At 23.8% G+C, this 21,054-nt stretch overlaps 4 protein-coding genes across 8 annotated transcripts; 2 read left to right on the top strand and 2 right to left on the bottom strand.

Moving 5' to 3' along the window:
* Positions 1 to 230: 230 nt before the first annotated feature.
* Su(P) (prostaglandin E synthase Su(P)) lies at positions 231 to 2,844 on the bottom strand. Its single transcript, XM_069112136.1, has 5 exons — positions 1,983 to 2,844; positions 1,800 to 1,874; positions 1,264 to 1,601; positions 1,033 to 1,144; positions 231 to 630 (listed from the first exon to the last, which is right to left on the bottom strand). The coding sequence occupies exons 1-5, from the start codon at positions 2,283 to 2,285 to the stop codon at positions 265 to 267; spliced, it is 1,194 nt and encodes a 397-aa protein (XP_068968237.1). The 5' UTR covers positions 2,286 to 2,844; the 3' UTR covers positions 231 to 264.
* A 100-nt stretch (positions 2,845 to 2,944) lies between these two features.
* RabGGTa (Rab geranylgeranyltransferase subunit alpha) lies at positions 2,945 to 6,821 on the top strand. The gene is made up of 7 exons (XM_069112134.1): positions 2,945 to 3,394; positions 3,621 to 3,731; positions 3,894 to 4,012; positions 4,357 to 4,544; positions 4,630 to 4,821; positions 4,918 to 5,493; positions 6,275 to 6,821. The coding sequence occupies exons 1-7, from the start codon at positions 3,392 to 3,394 to the stop codon at positions 6,715 to 6,717; spliced, it is 1,632 nt and encodes a 543-aa protein (XP_068968235.1). The 5' UTR covers positions 2,945 to 3,391; the 3' UTR covers positions 6,718 to 6,821.
* Positions 6,822 to 8,509: 1,688 nt separating this feature from the next.
* LOC138179383 (UPF0047 protein YjbQ) lies at positions 8,510 to 11,979 on the top strand. 3 transcript variants are annotated; one of them, XM_069112107.1, is made up of 5 exons: positions 8,510 to 8,755; positions 8,843 to 8,972; positions 9,046 to 9,218; positions 9,960 to 10,096; positions 10,374 to 11,979. In XM_069112107.1, exons 3-5 carry the CDS (start codon positions 9,059 to 9,061, stop codon positions 10,587 to 10,589), a joined length of 513 nt encoding a protein of 170 aa, XP_068968208.1. In that variant the 5' UTR covers positions 8,510 to 8,755; positions 8,843 to 8,972; positions 9,046 to 9,058; the 3' UTR covers positions 10,590 to 11,979. The 3 variants fall into 3 exon arrangements, with proteins under 3 accessions (XP_068968208.1, XP_068968209.1, XP_068968207.1); XM_069112108.1 differs by lacking the exon at positions 8,843 to 8,972; XM_069112106.1 differs by having other exon boundaries at positions 8,511 to 8,755; positions 8,843 to 9,218.
* On the bottom strand, positions 9,990 to 20,389 carry LOC138179382 (putative leucine-rich repeat-containing protein DDB_G0290503). Of its 3 annotated transcripts, none has more exons than XM_069112103.1 (10): positions 20,237 to 20,389; positions 18,270 to 18,380; positions 17,880 to 18,099; positions 17,324 to 17,623; positions 17,070 to 17,266; positions 16,664 to 16,819; positions 15,940 to 16,228; positions 15,712 to 15,840; positions 15,396 to 15,639; positions 9,990 to 10,125 (listed from the first exon to the last, which is right to left on the bottom strand). In XM_069112103.1, exons 2-10 carry the CDS (start codon positions 18,335 to 18,337, stop codon positions 10,103 to 10,105), a joined length of 1,626 nt encoding a protein of 541 aa, XP_068968204.1. In that variant the 5' UTR covers positions 18,338 to 18,380; positions 20,237 to 20,389; the 3' UTR covers positions 9,990 to 10,102. The 3 variants fall into 3 exon arrangements, with proteins under 3 accessions (XP_068968204.1, XP_068968205.1, XP_068968203.1); XM_069112104.1 differs by lacking the exon at positions 9,990 to 10,125 and adding an exon at positions 14,588 to 15,145; XM_069112102.1 differs by lacking the exon at positions 9,990 to 10,125 and having other exon boundaries at positions 15,183 to 15,639.
* Between the last annotated feature and the right edge of the window lie 665 nt (positions 20,390 to 21,054).

Below are 21,054 nucleotides of genomic sequence, written 5' to 3' on the forward strand. Positions count from 1 at the left end.
TGAACTGAACTGTTATTATTCATATGTTCTTTAATTTCTACATAATTACAAATTTATTGTTTATAATACAATCTCTCTTGTGTCTTTTTATTGTAGTGATACCAATATAAAAGAGCATAAAATATAATTTTATTCTATCTAGTATTCTTTAATGATCAAAATGAATTATGAAAAAACAATCACAAACAAATGATAATAAAACTGTAATGTAAACAATAAGATAATAAAAATGTAAACAATACAAATCAATATGTTTTATTTATATTATTTAGTCATTAAATATTTGCTTCCTGAATGAGTTTCTACTTCCTTTGTCATAGCATTATACCATGTGCTAAGGTTTGTATTATCTAAAGCATCTTTAAAAGCACTGCATCCTTCTATACTCTTCAAAACTCCATATACAGCAAGATCTGATAAATTAGGCTTTTCTCCTCCCATAAATGTACCACCATGTTTATTAATAGCGTTTAACCATTTGTTGATTTCATCATATAAAGATTGTCGAACATCTTGTTTTAAATGATGTCTTTTTTTTAATCGTTTTGATATAAGCCACATAGCTGTTGCACCTACATTTATCATAATTAATCTTTCCCATGTTGGAAAATATTCTTCCCATTTACCAACCTAATTGATTAGAAAAGTATTTTTTCATTCTACCTTCTTTTTTTAACCCCTTGCCATACTCGGAAGAATCTGGGCCCAAACGTTGAGCCCGAATGGTCGAGAAAGGAGCCGAAGTGGCGGAGACAGTGTCGGAACTTGAAACATGATATCGTGCGACTGAGTGTGTAGATAGCCGTGCCCGTGTTTAGAAAAAAGACACCATTCAAGACATTCACACTAGGCCCGAGATTAAGACCACGAGTCTGACCTGTGATATTCAAGTTTGGCTCAAAATTCTCATCACGACTCAAACTCGTAAAATTATGGCAAGGGGTTAATTTATACATTAATGCTAAAATTATTATATTATCTTGCTTGGTTATATAGTATGTTATGATGCTTAACTGTTATTAAACTACTTACTTCAGAAAACCAATTGAAAGTTTTATAGGCTTCATCAAGTGTTCTATACACATTCGGTGATAGTGTGTGCACAAATTCATCATCAACCCATTTTCTCCACTTACGCTCTTCCCTAAAACAATATGTTACTCAAAATATAAAACCTAAATAAATATTAGTAACATAAAATATAAGTATTAGCATTGTAATTTTAATACCACTAATAACTATTCTTTCTACAATGGAACTTACATGATATTATCCATAATTTTATTTGCAGGTAAATTATCTTGATACATTAAGAAGTATTTATTCATAATTTCATATTTCAATCTTCCATTTTCATCATGCATTGCTATGCTTGGATAATATTCTATTAAGTCATTAATTTTTTGGGATCTCTCTTTCAAATATGATGCTAGTAGAGAAATAATCATTGAACTATCATTTAAAGGTTGATATCCTGAATCTACTTGTGCTAAAAGTATTGGTACTTTTTTATAAGATGACCAAGATATTTCTTTCCGTAATACAGGATCAACTTCCACAATTTCATAAGATATTCCATAATAATCCAAGAAAACTCTGACCTAAAGTGGTTTTATACTTACAATTATCACAATTTATGAAAACAATAATTTATTATTTCTAAAAAAATGTGATTAAAATTTAGCTACTATATTTTACACTTATATTTTCATTTGAAAAATATACATGCTGCTAATTATATCTTTATCATACTATTAATTCAGTACTTACTAAATAAATGATACATATGAATATTTTACCTTGCAACAAAAAGGACATGTCTGATATTGATAAAGGGTTAATTTTAACTCAGTAGTGTCCACTGGAAAAATAATCTGCAATAAAAATAAAATAAGAAAGTATTTTGATGTATGAAAAACAAATTAATCCAATGTTAAGCTTTGAATTAAATAAGCATGAATTAATATGTAAACACAAAATACTTCTCTAGAAACTGGTACTGGTGGTTTTTCTTTAAGTATTTTAATTTTTTCTTCTTTTCCTTGAAGGTGATATGTTTTTGAAGCTTCCATATCTTTATACCAAGAATATCCTGTGGTAATAGCTATACCAACAGGAAATCCTATAGAAATTCCTACTAGACTTGCTTTAAATACAGTTCTTAACATTGAAGATTGTCGAGATGCTGATAAAATACTTTCATTTCGTTTTGGATATCTTTTAATAACATTTTTTACATAATATAAATTTTGTGGAAATTTTGACAGTCTTTGCAATATAGACATTATGAAGTCTTATTATATACACAGATTAAAATAAATTAATTATTTTAAATATGTTACTCTTAAATAAATTATTTTGCTCCTCTCAGTAATATGACAATTACAAAAAAGGTTATGCATTAAAATTACAAAATATATGACTTTCGTAATAAACTTTATAGATCACGCGTTATTCACATTTAATTTTCGTTCTAATACGAAATTTAATGAATAATCTAATAAAATTATAAGAAAATATCCAGTACAAATTTGTATTTTTATTTATTGTTGTTTACTATTCCACTAAATGTATAATTAATAACACTTATCTTTTGCATTAACTCTGATAAACAGTTCATTAACTTTATAAAGAGTTTATTCTTTAGAAGATAGGAATTTAATATTTCACATTTATGAAGTACAATTTATAGGAAAAAAATTTATATTTCATATTCGATCTTTAATAAACTCATTTTAATTTATTTGTAAAATAGATGCAATAATATCATCAGATTAATTGAGTAAAACGTTTTTTCCACCGTTTTTTCGTATTGTTGATAATTGATTTTCATTTGTGTACTATTGAATTTGTATCATGAACAAATTTTAAAGGTTATGTAATTTATATTATACTTCTGTACTGTACTATATATTTTGCGCAGGCGTGACAACCGCGTAACAGTTAAATAAAGTATGTAAATTACAGTCGGTAATTTACATATTGTCTGTGAATAAAAGAAACCGAAAATTTAATGTTAAATATTGAATCGAATAGCATCTTCAAATATAAATGATACCTGGCGACACACATGTACATTTGTGCGCGCATATATTATATAGCTTGTCAATAGTTGTCAACTAATATCTAAAGCTTCGTAGCTGAACTAGATGTTTGAAAAAAAAATTAAGTGATTTTATAATGTAATTTTGTTTTAGCTATTAGGAACGAATAATATCTATTAATCTCGAAAGTATAGTTATTAATTAATAAATAAGATACATGTATATAATATATATATTACATATCTATGTATTTATAATTAAAACAGTACAAACAAACTTAACCTCAAAGTTAGGTAAAAGTATCAAATATATCTATAAATTAAAAAAGATTAGGAGAGATATTCAACATGGTAATTAAAATTAATATTTAACTGTACTTTTACTTTATTATTATCCTTATAAATTATTAGTACTTTAATATAACTATCAAAGGTGGTATATACTATAAATAAAGAAATAAAATAATTTAATACCTTTGATGTAACATTTCCATTATTTGATCGTTATATATGCTTTTTGTATATTTCACATTTGATATGGTTAAATTTGCAATAAAAAAAAATAATAAATTTTCAGCATGGCAGAGTAAAAGTTCAAACAACTGCAGAACAGGAAGCATTGAAGAAGAAGGAAAGAGCTGAAAAGCTTTCACGTTATAGAATTGGCATGAGTATTGTGTTTAAGAAAGTAATCTCACAAATATATCACTTAATATATATTATAGTACTAATTGTGTTTATATAATCTCATATAGTTAAATAATAAGCAGCCGAATTAAAAAATAAAATACAGAAAAAGTAATTTAGTTAAATTTATTAAAATGTAACTATTTATTGTTATATATTACAGAGAAACAATAAGATTTATGATGAAGAATTGATGACAGTTACTGAACGTATGGTAAAGCAAAATCCAGATATTTATACTTTATGGAATATTCGTAGAGAGGCATTTACAAATAATGATTGGTAATTATGTGGTAGCAATAATTTTAATATTTTTTTAATGATTAATAGCTATTTGAACTCTTTAGTATTAAATAATAAGTACATCTTATTTGATATTTTATTAATATAATTTTTTATGTATAACGTATTATACATAATACAGTGATACTATAAATATATATATATTAATCACTTAAGATTCACGAAGAAAAATTTTTCTAACACAGAATAATAAATATATATATATATATTTAAATTCAAATATTATATAAGTAGCAAATTTATTAAATTTTAAATTTAATAATTGTGAGTAAAAATTAACATCAAAATGAACGTTATATAACATGTAATATAACTATAAACAGGGATGAAAATCTTTTGGAGGAGTATTATCAAAATGAATTAAGACTTACTGAAGATTGTTTAAAACAAAATCCTAAATCTTATTGGGTATGGTATCAACGAATATGGATTATGAATCATTTAGTAAACTGTGATTGGAAAAGGGAACTAATGTTATGCACCAAGTATTTAAATTTGGACGACAGAAATTGTAAGTTACTAATGTTAATAAATTTTTTATTTTTATTATTTACAAAATAGTAAAATATACAAATATTATTTTTGGTCTATTTTAGTTCATTGTTGGAATTATAGGGAATTTGTTGTACAAAAAGCACGAATTTCTCCTGAAGAAGAATTTGAATTTGCTACCTCAAAGATTCTAAATAATTTCTCTAATTATTCATCCTGGCATTACAGGAGTTTATTGTTATCAAAAATATTTCATAATTCTGACCAAAACAATATTGATGAAAAAAAGAAACAAGGTAATGCTTTTATGGAATATTAATAGCATTTGTAAAATATGTTTGCTTTGACACTATTTTGTAATATGTACAACAAAATTACAATTTCCCTTTTAGAATTAGATTTGGTCATGAATGCCACATTCACAGATCCTAGTGATACTAGTGCTTGGTTCTACCAAAGATGGTTATTAGATACCCATGAATGCCTTCCTATTCTTTCTCAAGCCTTAATACAAGATAATAATGTGATCCTTTTTGCTAATAAAAATATACTAGCCGAGTCAATATGTCTGCAAATAAATAATGAAAATGAGGATGTTCAATGGAAATCTTTATATGAAACAAAGATTTCGAAATTGTGGTTTGGAAAATTTAAAAAACAGTTAAATGAAGCAAAGAATGTTCAGATAGAAATTGAAGGAATACTTTATCCTTTACTCTGTGTTAATCAAAAATGGATATATAGAAAAAGGAAATATAAATCCTGTTCTAATAAAGATCAATTACTAGAACAATTATCAAGTTACAAACAACTTGTAGAAATGGAACCTAATAATAAGTGGGGTTATTTAACCAGTATTCTTTTGATGAGGAAAATCGATTTTATACAGTTTTATGAAAATATTTTAACAAATTTGAATGTTCTTGTTAATATTGATTCTCTTCGGTCTAATTATTATAAAGATTTACGTAAGTATATTTAACGAATAAATTATAAAAATTTAATGATATATATACAAAATGTTTCATCCTTAACCAAACAGCTACATATTTCTTTTAACTCTAATGATACTAGAAAATATTTAAGATATAATGTGAATGGTTCCAAAAAGAAATATTGTAGAAAAGAAATTTCATTTTAAGGTAATTTTTACCAAGTTTTTTGAAAGTCACTTTTATTTTTTGGTAGGAAATTTATTCTATACATATATTGTCTATCATATAGTCTCAAAGTGAGCTTGAATATTGATAAAATAAAATCCTGAGACAATGTGTGGGTATGTCTTAATACAAGTGCTCAGAATGATGTTAACCAGTAGTGATGCACTTTGTTAAAGGAGAAGTTGTGTCTGACACGATAGCAGCACATGTTGCAATTATACAAAGATAAAGAAGATATTTAGGGGTCTGGTTAAGGTTGAAACACTCTGCAGAACTTATTTCTAGATTATTTAAGGTTAAGTAAGTTTATATTATTGCTGAATATATAAATTTAAAAAATTTGGAAAATTTTATATAAATGTTACAGTTGCTAACTTTAATTTGTAGAATTTAAGTTTGATAAAATTGATTGTCCTTATTGGAGAATTGATTCTAAAATTAATGACTTTTATAAGTGCTATAAAATTAGATATAGAATTAATTGTTAGAAAAATATATAAAATCATGTTAAAATATAATTTTGATTAAGTTATAATAATTAATTATTTGTTATTTCAATTTAGAAATTAAACAATGAATTTTTTTTCAGGGAGCAAATACATAATTGAATACAAAATATCTGAATTATGGAATATAGAAGAAGATCAAGAAACAGAAATAGAAATTGATCTTTCTGGATTAAATTTAACCACACTCAGTAATAACGAATATCTCAGTTTCTTTGAGCAAATAAATCTTAGTGCAAATTATTTATCACATTCCTTAAATCAATTATCTCTACTCCAAAGTTGTAGAAAATTGTCACTTTCAAGCAATCAAATGGAAAATTTAAAAGAGTTTCCTATGTTACAGAATCTTGAAGTTTTATCATTAAGAAATAATAAACTAAATAATTTAGAAGAAATATTACAATTACTAACGAAACATAAATTAAAGTTACTTGATTTAAGAGAAAATCCAATCTGTAATATTAAAGAATTAGAAAATAGTATTATACAAATCAATCCAGATTTACAACTATATGTAGAGTGATTTTCGTAATACACATATTGATAATAAGATATTGCCCAGCATAGGTATATAAATAAAAATTTAATGTCTGGTTATATGGGAAGAATAAAAATACTTATTTATTATTTTTTTGTATTATATTACACCTTTTCTTATAAATTTGTATAATTAATTTCTAAATTTAAATAACTTAATGTATATTATATATTTTCATTCAATACAATATTCAATAAATAGAGTAATATATAGAATATATGACTAAAATACTTTAATTACTTTCGTTACTGTTCACAAATTAAAAAAATCAGAAATATCTGAATTCTACATTGCATAAAAAGGTAATTAAGATAACAGAAGAAAGCTTATTTCCTTAATGAAACTATGTAATGTCCTTGTTATAAATTCTTTAAGTATACAAATTTGTATTTTGAATCAATATATAGTTTCATAAATAATATATACATTTTCTGTTTTAATTAAATCTAAACTATTTTTAATGTTTTCTTAATTATTACCTGCCTCTCATTTCCCCAATTTAATTTATCTTATGTTGTCAAATTGATACATTGTCAAAAAGTTAATGTAATTAAAAAATAAATAGATAAAATTACAAATTCCTTTACATAAAGAAAGTTTTTGTATACTCTGAGACTTAAGACTATCCACATTGTTCACAAACAATAAAATGATTTGCAGGACATCTTGATTTTTTATATTTATTGAAACTTGTGAAATTGATACAGATAATAGATGAAAGATAATATTATTACTTGCTTTGTAAACAATAGTAACCCTATACAAAAGATTTTTTATGTGTATATTATATACATGTATATATTATATACATATTAAAACAATTCTTAAGTTTAAATAATACATTGTAGTTATTATTGAATAATTAACCTGTTTTGAAAGACAAGTATTTACTTATATAAAATGAAATGAACTTTATAATAAAATTAAAGAATGATTAAAAATTACTATTCTATCCAATAATTTAAAATTGAGGAATGCACTTTAGATTCTGTGAATTTTATATTTTCAAAAGTTTTGGAAGTTTTGAAAATATTGAATTTGTATACTACTTCCGATTTACTTTTATTCTAAAATTAATTTTAGAAAATATTATGTGCTAGTACTTGCTCATAAAATATAAATATATATAATATGGTACTCATGAATGTTGCTTAATGAAACTTACTTTTATAAGGACAAGCAGTTTTTTCCGCGCGTAATAATAAATTTAGTAAAATCAAAAATGCATTATCTAATGAAACAAATCTATTACATTAAATATTTTTACTTTCATTGAGGTTTGATACAATAAAATAATACTAGAACTGTTCGATTCGTTTACATGAAATTAAGCAAATAAATCTATAATTTTTTCTATGTTGTTCCAAATAAATAATTGCTGTATATTTCTTTTCATCTGATACATTTATAGTATTTAATTTTCTATTTTATTTAATATAATATACGACATAACATAATATAATATAATACATAACATAAGCGTTTCTATAAAGTACTATATAAGCAATAAAACATAAGACAATGTCAATAAAAATTATATTGATAGCTGTGATTATGAATGATTACTTATACGATTATACATATGTATATATGTATAACAAAGTAATATTAAATTAATGATAACTTTATACTACTAAAAATTGTTATTCCTGAATGCACAGAATTGTTATTGCTATTATATATGTATAACTCTTTCTCTCTTTATTCGGCATTTATAATTTTTAATTTGCCGCTTATATCGGAACCAATCAATAAGAAATAAAATGGTTCTAGTAGAAAACGTACCATTACTGAACGCAACTTACATTATTGTTTGGATTACTATTCGATTTATTTATTCTCTGACACTTGATATGGCAAACAATATGGCTTATCATTGTTAAAATTCTAACGAGCGGACTTTCTGTTAAAAGATTTCGAATCTCTTAGGGATACGATGAATTATTTCGAAATAATTTTATCATCTTGTTTTTTCGCTGTTAGTATGCGTACCTGATACTTATGATATTCCGTGTAGGTGAAGGTGAGCGTATATATGTATGTAAACGTGATACGTATGTGCACATAGAATCATTATTTCTCATAACCTTTTTATGAATACGAAATATAGCAGATGCAATTAGACAATCTTTAAAAGATGTGGGTAAATCCATACATCTTGTAGCCGGCAAGCGGCGAAGATACTAGACGCATACTATATTCAATGGAGTGGACTGTATTCTTGTGATTTTTCGCTTGAAGTAGATTTTACCGTATCTTCGATTTGCGAGAAAATTTTTATTCCGAGTCTAGTTAAGTGTGTAATCTCTACAGCGTATATCATATCATGGCCTCGTCAAATAGAAGAATTCAAATCGGCTCTGCTTGGTTTCAAACAAAGATTAACCTAAGACCACAGCGTCGAGGTATCCATCACGTTACCGAGGAAATCTTAAGAAGAATTCCTGAACTCTGCGAATTTTCAGTCGGACTTTGTCATATACAAAGTAAGTGAGTTTCTTTAATAAAAAGTAATTCCATCATAACATTATAGTACAGAAAAAAATTATTAAAATTTTTTAGACAAAGCATTGATAAATTTCATATTTTTTTTCAAGTAAAAGTTCAATTTAAATGTATTTCATATCTCTGGAAAATAATATTTATATTGCGTAGTATATGTATACATATTTGCTAATATACATATCCACATGTATACTAATATAACATGTAATAGTATATATATAATACTATATTATTATATATATATAATGTTTATGTATGTATGTACAAAGCAATAAACATTTATTTACAAATATTTTTATTTTTACTAATTTGGATTACAATCCAAGAGAAAATTAAAAAATATACTAAAATCTATTAAAAAGAAGAATACGAAATATTCTTTCTCATTACTGATAACCTTTAATGATACATATGAACTAGATAAGATAAAAAAACGTAGAAAAGTATGTTAATATTAATTAACATGTTACTATTAATTACCATGGTAAAATTAGAAAATGTATACGTTTTTCTACATTTTAACAAATTATTAAAACAATAACATTTTGTTAAAAATGCTATATTATTATTATTATTGTGGAAATAAAAATGATATATTTATAGGTAATGTATTGAGTAAACTAATTATATTAACCAGACGAAGTAATAAAATGTTCATGGAATTAATATAAGTATTATAAAGATATTTTCCTATAGCATAAATAGTTTCCATTATTTTTTAGTTCTTCACACATCAGCAAGTTTAGCACTAAATGAAAATTGGGATCCAGATGTTAGAGATGATGTAGAAATGATGCTTAATAAAATAGTTCCTGAAGGTTTGGCCTATAGACACAGTTGTGAAGGACCAGATGATATGGTAAGTTTATGAAATATCTCTTATTATTCCTGAAATTAAATTACGCTGTGCATTATATATATAGATCTCTGAATTTTTGTTGTAGTTTATAAATATTATGTTAATAAAATAATGCAATTAAATATAAGAGAAAACAATATGCTGATAATTATATTTTTTTTAATAGCAAATCATTTTAAAACGAAAGTTCAGCTTTTTTCTTTTTAATTATAAACATAGTAACTTTATAAAAATAGACTTATAAATTTATACATAGATATGATTATATTATTTATAGCCAGCGCATGTAAAGGCATGTTTTCTGGGCTCTTCATTGAGTATTCCAATTACTGATGGCAAATTGACTTTGGGTACGTGGCAAGGAATTTGGTTGTGTGAACATCGTAATGATGCTGGAAGTCGCAAAGTAGCTATTACATTGACGGGTTGTCTCAGGGATCCTGCACGTAGTCCTTTGAGCCCTGTTAGTCCTATTGCTTCTACTAGCAGCTAGGACCACTCACACCCCCAAAGGCGTAGCAAACGTCAGCTGCGCATATCTACATCCAGTGATTCAAGCTAGCAGCTGCTTAATCTTAGACAAATTCTAAGAGTATAATTCAGAAAAGAGTGTATGGATACTTCAAAAATATATAAATATTACATTTTCTTATATCCACTCATTATCACAAATTTCCAGCATTTTTTATAATGGCATAACTTGTAAAATCATAAAAATAATTGACAATATTTATTAATGTTCTTATGCTTATCTCATATATCTTATATTTTTTTATACATATAAATATAATATATTTATTACTTATATTTGAATAAATACATAAACATTTAGTAAATATACATTTTATGATTTTATTTAGATTATATAGAGACATTTCTCTTTAAACTGAGTTAACAGTAACTATCCAAAAATGTGGTTCATTGAATATATAATGTTGTTCAGTACTTATAAACTGCCAAGGCAATTGTATATTATATGCATTCAGAAATAAATATAAACGAATTACAAGTATCCTGCACTCTTCATCGCTCTTAGAAAAATAATGTAATGCATTCCGATATAATGCGTCCAATACTCCGAATTTAATTACATAGCTTTATTTAAATAATTCTTTTATAAAAAAAAAGATTAATAAAGAAAATGGCATTAATAATTGCTCAGCTGAGACCTTACATCACTTTTTATAATATGTAAGAAAATCTCAGCTTGAGTATGTGCAATATGTTATAACTTTCTAACTCACTGCTTATCATAGGGTAGGCATTTTTAATGACGTTTCCAATGCATTTGGGGGTGTATATAGGTTACAATCAACACTTCTTTGCTGTGCTAATATATTTCTGCTAGAGATATCCACATAAGTTATATTAATAGTAACAACATGTGGGCAACAAGTCAGTATGAAAGTAGACAGTTAAGAGAATCATCAAACTATGCAAATAATGATTTAGACTTACTACATTGTTAGGTATTTACTGATAAAAATATTCTAGAAACTTAAATAATCTAATTAAAACATAAAATGTCATCTAGAAATGTAGCACTGCAAAGAGTTGTAATAAAAATTACTTACAATGTTACTAAAATAACCAAAGCTTATCATGGGAGCTTGTTAATGTATCTAATGTACTGTAAAGCAAGCAGTCGATGTTAGTTGTTAATCTTTCTCATATATAGTATAAATGGTCGTCCATTATGATTAATGAATATGCTTTAATGTGAAGTATCCAATGCAATTCATATAGCTTACATATTAACAGCTCAAAAATATAAAACTATCAAAAATTATGATAAATTTTTAGCAAGTTATACATTTTTTTCTCATAAAGAAATATATGGAACGAGTTGGTATACTTCATTATAGAACATTAAAGATATGAAATTCATCTGTGAATTCAATTCTAATTTTGTTAATATGCTCAACAATCCAAATTATTAAATATGTAAAATTCATAGCAATTTGCTATTAATCAATTCACCTACCAAGTTCATTTCATAAATTAAATGATTGAAAATTATTATACTTGCAAGATAATTACCGTAAACAATAATACACTATATATATATTTTATAATATATTAATATATATAAATATAATTAATTTCATCTTAACATTTGAAGATAATCATTTAATTTTTTGGTAAACTTTTATTTTTTCTGGCAAAATAGTAATCATTGCTTAAACTATAGTTAAAGAAGTGCATATATATTTGTTTTAAAGTATGTATATTTCTTTTCAGTTGACACATATCCAAATTTTTAATATTATGTAAAACACATGTATAGTGATTATCTCATAATCGTTGTTATTATAACAAATCTACAAATTTGACGAATTTATAAATTTTCAAATCATTTGTTTCAATTTTTAAAATAAAAAATTTAAGCTGTATATTTATCACATGTCTTATAAAAGAAATTAATAACTATATAATTGAAGTTAAACTTTTACTAAGCAATTATAAGCAGCATTTATAAAATGTTACTTTCCATTTATACGTGCAACATATTAAGTTAGTATGATTTCCCATTTTCTAAGAAAAGTTGTTTTGTATTGTTACGAAAGAAAATGTTAAAAACATTGACATAATATAATTGTGTGTACAATTTGCAAAGTTGTGTTCTAAGACTTGCTTGGTATTTTCCTATCTATATAAAAAATACTTATAATAAATTTTTAATTTACTAATGAATAATTTTTGATTATGTCTATATTTTGCAGTGTAATGTTATATAGTGGATGATTTAATGAAAGTGTTAACAAAAAGTGTTAATATAATTTTGTGTAAATATTTCATACATTTACATTTTTTCAAACTGTTTTGTGACTAGTTTCAAGGTAATTAAAAAGGTTTAATATTTATAATATTATTATAATAGCATAATTAGCATCAAAATTTAAACTTAATATTTGGAAAAATAAAAAATTGTATTTACATATTTAATTGAAAATCAGATGTTTTTATGCCTTGATTATGAGATAAACAACATTCAATATAATCACAGTTTTCTAAATATTTAAGTTATTCGATATTTATAAAATTTTCTAGACATATAAAATAATAGTTTTTATTTAGCTGGATATAGTGGACCTATAATAACAAATTATAGAAAACTAATACATTAGGATTATACAGTATATAATAAATACTATTATACATTAAATTTAACGTTATTAAATGTACATATAAAATTATATTTTTAAGTGAAGGGTATAGTGAGAACACCATATTATGAGCGAATGTAATGAAGTTTAAATGCAAATATGATAATTGTATAATATCCCTAAAATGTAGTAATATATAAAATTGTTTATATAAAATAAATACAATGACTTCTTATGCAGCTTGAAAATAGTTTCATTATAATATAAAAGAAAAAAATACAATTTTACAAAGTTGAATTTTACTATATCTCATTTTTATACCAAGTTGTTTATTCAAAGAATTAAAAAAATAAAAATACCAATTTGTATAACATTATATTCAAAACATAATAAGTTTCAACATACGTACTATTAATATTTCTAAATTGTATTTAATATAAAAAGTGAAAATCACAATTAAAATTTTCGTACAAAATACAATTATGAAATAGATGAATGATGATATGAAACCTTATTGTTGTAAAAATAATATATTATGTTAATTTTTCCATTATATGCAGTTAGAAATAAAAAGTAACAAAAATTAATTCATTATAATGTACAAACCAATCATTAACAATGAATTCATTTCTTGTATATATATAGTCAATTAATACATTTTGATTATAGTAAGAAGATAACAATATAATGGGATTAGTGATATGCATTATATAATTATATATATATTACATATAGTAGTTACAAATAATTCTCTGCTATTTAGTATCTCTCACAAGCATAGTTTTAGTATTATTTTAAATCTGTTTTATGACAATGTACATGTCTTTTTCATAAAATGCTAATTTATATTGTTTTTGTGAAAGGGTTAATTTGTTTGCATAATATTTAATCATGTTTATTTAAGAAGTGGTATCTAAAATACAAATTTGAAAATTGTTTTCAATGCAAATTGTGACAAACGATTTATAAAATTAAATAATTAAATAAAAGTATGTAGATATGTAGATATCTGCGGATGCCTATGTGTATGTTACATACAATAAAATTATAGCACTCTATAAAAAATTTAAAATTTGGAATAGTAAATATGAATTACTCATATTGGTAAATGTACTGTAATACATGTAATGGAAGAAAAAATCATTTACTCACTTTATATTTACTTTTATTTTTTATATTTTTCACTTATATTTTGCATGCAAATTTACTTTATTTTCATTGTATTTTCCTTAAATAATTTCTTAATCAATAATAAAGTTACAATATAATCTACACTTTTAGAAAATTTAATAATAAAAGGTACAAATAATATTCAAAGTGGAGAAATTTTTTTGCTCTTAAAGTAGAAAAATTTCTTTGGTAAAGATGTATGAAACTGTACCTTGGGAATTTGTATGGAAGTATATATTAATATTTTATTATGCATAATACTATATATATTTACAATTTTATTATTTTACATACTTTCATATTTTTATTTTTGATTAAACTTCTTATAATTATAAAATGTGGCAGTATAAAAATATATTGATCCAGGCTTCTTATATTTTAATGACTCTAATATATTGTAAATCTTAATTATTATTTGTATTTTATTTATATAATAATTATTTATAACAATATATTAAAAACAGTTTGTGTTATACATATCATAATATTTAAAAATTACAATGCTCAAAGTATAGTTGAAATGTAATGATAAAGATCATTTGTATTTATATTTTTAAATTATATGTTCATTATCATTAAACAGAAGTTAAAATGATACATTTTCAAACACTTATATAGCATATGATGATGATACACATTATTATCATGAATGTTAATACATATATTAGTGATGTAGAAAACAAATCCTGAACATAACTTGATATGTGCCATTAACGATGAAAATATCCTCGATATAAAATTGATATTGTTTTATTTTATTTTATTTTCACAACTAAAACAAATATTTCGTTTCAAATAAAAATTATTAAACTTTAGAGAGGGAACATGTCTAAATTAGTTCGTAAAAAATCCAATAAAAATTAAATTAAATGGATGAAATGTGTTAAGAAATTTTCATATTACATTTAGCACAAAAATAAAATAGTCTAATTCTTGAAGTTATACATTAAAGTTTTAAAAATATGAAGTTTAATTAATTTGAGGACTAAAAATGTGTTCGTTAGTATGTGGTAAAAGCTTACCATCCGGTTTATTGTTATCAGATTCATTAAATTCTTTGTAATTTTCAGGTATTGGGTGTGGTCCTGGATGTCTTAAATCATTTGCTTTATCTTGAACTTCTTTAAATGATGCTTTAATATTATCTAGTGCATTACCTAATCCTGTTTTAATTTGATTAAATTCTTGTGTCACCAATGAGAGTCTTCCCAGTAGATAATTTAAATTATCATCAACTTCGGTCATGCGTTTTGTTATTTCGCTTACCTGTAGGAATACACGCATATAAGTATCTAAAGTAATATGTTAAGCATTTTTTTATACAATATCAATTCTTACTTTAGTTTCCATTCCACCCATGGTAGAAGTTGTACCATTAACGTATTTTTCATTTTGCTTATGTAATTTGTCTAATGCTTTTGCACTTTCTGTCATTTGTTGATACATGACATTTATTTGTCGCCACACCTTTTATTCAAAAAAAATTTAATACAAATAAATTTAATAAATATAATATATTTAATGCTCAATAATAGTCTTTTAGAAAAATATATTTTTGATCATTACCTGATTCATTTCTTGTTCCATCTTAGTAGTTAAATTTGCTAAAGCTCCATTTTGATTGTCCATAATATCATTTGATATGCCATCAAATCTTTGATTTAGAGTATTATTAATATTTGTACCTTGTGCTTTCACTAAATCTCCTACCTCTAGAAGAATTTGATGCACACCATACTCAACTCTTCTTTTAGTATCTAGGACATGATCAGCCATTGATACTATTACAGATTGCCCTTTTTCAAGATCATTTAATTCTTGATTTACATGTTCAGCATTATTTGCCAAGTCCATTCTAAAACCTCCGAAATACTCAATAAGATTTTATTATTATTGAATTGTTATATTTAGAAAGATAATATTAACTAATTAGTAATTTATATATGATATTCTTGCGCAAAATACATAGTAATTTTATTTTTTTATTCAGAGGAATATAACTGTTAATAATGCTTGTACTGTTCAATTTAAAGAATACGATTATAAATACAAATATTTAAAAAATATAAGATTAAGGAAATTATTATGTGTATAAAAAGTTATTTTATGTTGACACATAGTGATGATGCCTAAAATTTTATATAAAAATGTTGAATTATAGTTAATATTCAAGTGAAAAGAATAAGCAAGGTAATAATATAAATTATATTTTGGGAACGTCATAAATAAATTACAATTTTAAAATAATTGAACTAAAATGTGTCAGAAGTATGTTATTACATAACAATACCTAAGTGCTCCTATATTATCTTTTGTTTCATCTTTACTTTCTGTTAATTTATTTTCAATGTTATTAAGTCCTTTAGTAACAATATCTTTTAATGTATGCTTAGCTTCTTGCAAAAGTGTTTGAGTTTCATTATGTAGAGTTTGCATTTCAGTAATCCTAAATAAAATTTAATATTCATTAATTCTTATTTCCGAAGAAAAATTTTAAATCAAATTATACATAATATAGATTTACAATTATGATTAATTCATAATTATTCATAAAAATTGGAAATAAAATTATGTTAATACAAATGCAAATGAACTTAGTGCACTGACAAACCTTTTAGTTTGTATATTCAATGTTAAAAAAAAATTTTTTTTATGTTTCATAACAACATATTGTTGACAAGAGTAGTGATACATACTGTGGTAATTCCTTAATTTGGTCAGAAGTATCATCTAAATGTTTCTTTATAGAAGGTAGCATTCTTGTATAATTATCAATATTTGAGATGGCATCAAATTGTGGTTCTTGTAATTTCTTTTTTATGTTTTGTGATTGTTCTTTAATTTTTTCCAGTGAAACTTCGAGATCACTAAGCCTTGTGCCAATATCTTGGATCTACAGAGCATATGATTTTAATAAGTTTTTAAATGAAAATTTAAACATGCTATTTACCTCAGTCAATAATGCTTGTGTTGTTCCTGATTGAACATCTGTGGCTTCTTTTAATTTTATTGCTTCAGATTTTAAAAGCGACTCTGTTTTTGAAATTCTCTCCATTAACAATAATTCTGTATTATTTAATTTTGAAATAATATGAGCGTGATTATCTAGTGGAGGTAATGTAGTATCTGGTCTATTATTTACTTCTGATACTTTATTTTCAATATCTGTAAGCCATCCCTCTAAACGACTTTCTAAATCTTCTAAACTATCAACAGTCTTTTGCATTTGTATTCTTTCTCGTTCATCTCTCTAAATGAAATAGGAACAAATTTTTCTTTATGTTATAACATATTATATTATATACATATTACATGTACATTATATACAATAATACATGTATGTATTATTGCAAAAATATATAAAGTTTTGCTGTAGAAATGTGAGTTTTTAAAAAAGTTGCACATTATAAACTTTTTCAAAAGTTAATATGATAAATATACGTAAATTTAAAGTAGTTTCTCTCTAATATTGGTTACTTAGAACTACTTTGTTAATTATCAAATACCTGAGAGATTAACTGTTCTATTCCCATTACTTTTTCATCAAGTTTTGTCAATTGTAATTTTAAGGAGTCAATAGTTGACATACGTTTTGTCAATACTGTAATTGCTTTTTTTAGTTGTTCTCCTAGCTGACGTTCTCGTGCCTCATGCCTTTCTAATTTTTCAGTATTTTCTCGCATCATGTGTACTAAACTTAACATTGCATCTTTAATATCTTCATGTCTAAAAATTATATTACATTAACTATATTGTAATAACAGAAGCTTAATAAAAATTCATGATGAATAACACGATGATATTTGACTTTCCATTTTTATGTAACTGTTGTTAATATAAAATCATATATAAAATAACTACTTTGATTATATTAATTCAATAATGAAAGAACTTACGTAATTTCTCTAGCATTGTTCAGATCTATACAAAGTAACTGCAGAAATAGTATTAACATATATTTCATTTTCAATTATTGTTAATTAATGTCTTGGGTTTAAAAGAATTGTCTGAAATAAAAAATATTAATTTTATTCCATGATACTGAGTGTGTATATCTTTCTTGAATATTTTTAATTATTTTTTTTATTGTTTTCTTACATTTTTTAAATAATTTGAGAATTATGTCATTGCTATAGCTTTAAAAGTATATGCTATGTAACTGAAATGCTTCCTTTGATCAATTAATTGAATGTGCTGTTATTGAGATAAGAAGTTAAGAGGTCATTACTGATGACTCTTTGATGGATAAAGTAAACCATCCTTGTTAATAAATTATCACAATAATAAAAGCTTTTATAGTCAATGAATAAAATCATTGTGTTTGAATAACAACTATCAAAAATTATTCCCTTTAATGTATAGTTTTAAATACATTTAATCATATAAATAATTCAAATTATGCGTATTTAAATTAATATGTGTATGATATATGAGCGCGTGTACATGTATATACGTGTGAACGCGTGTGCATACATATATATGTGTGCACATACACGCAATAGTGTGAATAAGGAAAGAAAGAAGAAATTGAAATATATAAACATCTGTGTTTTTTTTATATTCTATACTTTTTGTCCTAATATTTTGTATAACTAAGTAATATATATGATAATCTTAACTTCATATTTTGTAGTTTTCAGGCGAATATACTTTTCTTTACTGTATGTTACAAAGAGTTCAAATTTTAGCTATTTATAGATCTACAGATGCACATCAAGTGCCGTTTGATGGAGCCATATGGTTCACATAAAACCATCTGTTCCTAGTGTAACAAAATCTAACTTTTGTAGTAGTATACTTGTAAATATTATAATAAAGATCTTACATATAATATATATCATTTAATATATAAACATAATACAGGTTGTTAAATGTTTTCTAATAAATTACTACCTACTTTATCCGTCATGAGAATCGTAATTATATTTTTATTTAAATAATGAAATATGTTCTTACTATTAATATAATTTTATTTTGATACAATCATAACACAATAAAATATTCCGTTTTATATGATTTTCCTAATATATTTCACTTTCTTATTGTTTTCCAAACAATTCATTTTTCTATTTCTATCGAATTGCATCTTATAAAATATTTATATTATAATAGTTTTAAAATAATATTAAATATTTCATAAAGAAAGTATTTATAATTGTTGAATATGAATATGCTTATACGTACATGATATTAATTTTATATGTTAAACACTAAACAACGATATACATGTTTTACTTATAACAAGAAAATTTATATTATAATTTTTACAATACTGTACTTATTTTATAATATTATTTACTTCAATTATATAAGTAATTTACCACTTATAAGATTGAAAGTATCATAATGCTAATAATTAATTTCAAAGTAATTTCCAGCGTACCATTTTAAGTCATGATTATAGTTAGTGTACACTGACCACCATTTTAAAACATAAATTAAGATCTAATGATTCAAAATGAAAACAGTTCAATGTACACTAATGAAGCCGTCATCTTTATATATATTTCAGTCATGTATTATTTTACTAATACAGCAATAAATAATAAAAGAAATGTTCTTGTTTTTAATCATAAACAATAATAAAGAAAATGTTGAACTTTCATAACAAACTTGTTGAAGTAGTAATTTTAACAAAATATGATAACTTTTACAAATGTATATTAACATTTATTTAGAAGGAAGTATTTTTAATACTATTTAGCGAAAAGGGGCATAAATTAAGTGAATAACACTAATATATTCTTTAAATAAATAATACAAAATTTGTAATTACTAAAAGATAGAAAATAAATATATGTTATTAATAAACATAAAATATAATATAATAAACTACAGAAAGACAATCTGAATATTTACTTACATAAGTAATATTTGTATTCTAATCCTTTGTGTATAACAATCAACGTGTAAAGAAGAACGTACTGTTTCTCATTCGATCAGCGAACAAGTGATTATGGTATCATTAGGTAAGTCCACATTTGGATTTTTAAAAAACTGAACTCAAGGTATATGCTATTTAGTAGCGACATATAGCGGTTGTTTTTGGTACTTAGCAAGATGCAACTTTTAATACTAATAATAAATATATATATATATACTGAATTTTAATGCAATTGCATTTCATGACTTTAACATTTAAAATTAAAATATTTTCATAACATATAAAATTTCATTTTATAAATCTATAATATCTATAAATAAAGAAGATGCTAAGTAGAAAGCTCTTATAACCTATATTAACCTATCAATACATATTTCGTATTTTAACTCTATCTAGTGCATTGTTAAAGAGTCTTTTCTATTTTATTAGAATATGAGAAAAAAGGTATAGAAAAACTTTTTAAAATATGTAATAATGTTTAAAATGTTATTTCAACTTTGTGAATAAAATTTAAAAATTTTAGAAATTTAAAATTGACATTTCTTACAATTTTCAATATGCATTTATTTTATTTTAATGTATCATATGAGTGTAACAGAAAAATGAAATAATATTGTTAGAAATTCAATAAGCTGTAACTTGTTTCTTTAGAAATTTATTTCACGTGACTCAAAACATTTTAAATTCACCATTCATATTGCAAAATTATTATTTATCTTTACCAGAATGGAATTAGTTGTAACTATTACAAAAAAAGAATTTTTTTTCTAATTTTACACTTTCCATTTTGATAATTT

The sequence above is a fragment of the Bombus flavifrons genome, chromosome 4, assembly GCF_040668555.2.
Source record: "Bombus flavifrons isolate JBK064 chromosome 4, iyBomFlav1_principal, whole genome shotgun sequence".
Classification (NCBI taxonomy): Eukaryota; Metazoa; Arthropoda; class Insecta; order Hymenoptera; family Apidae; genus Bombus; species Bombus flavifrons.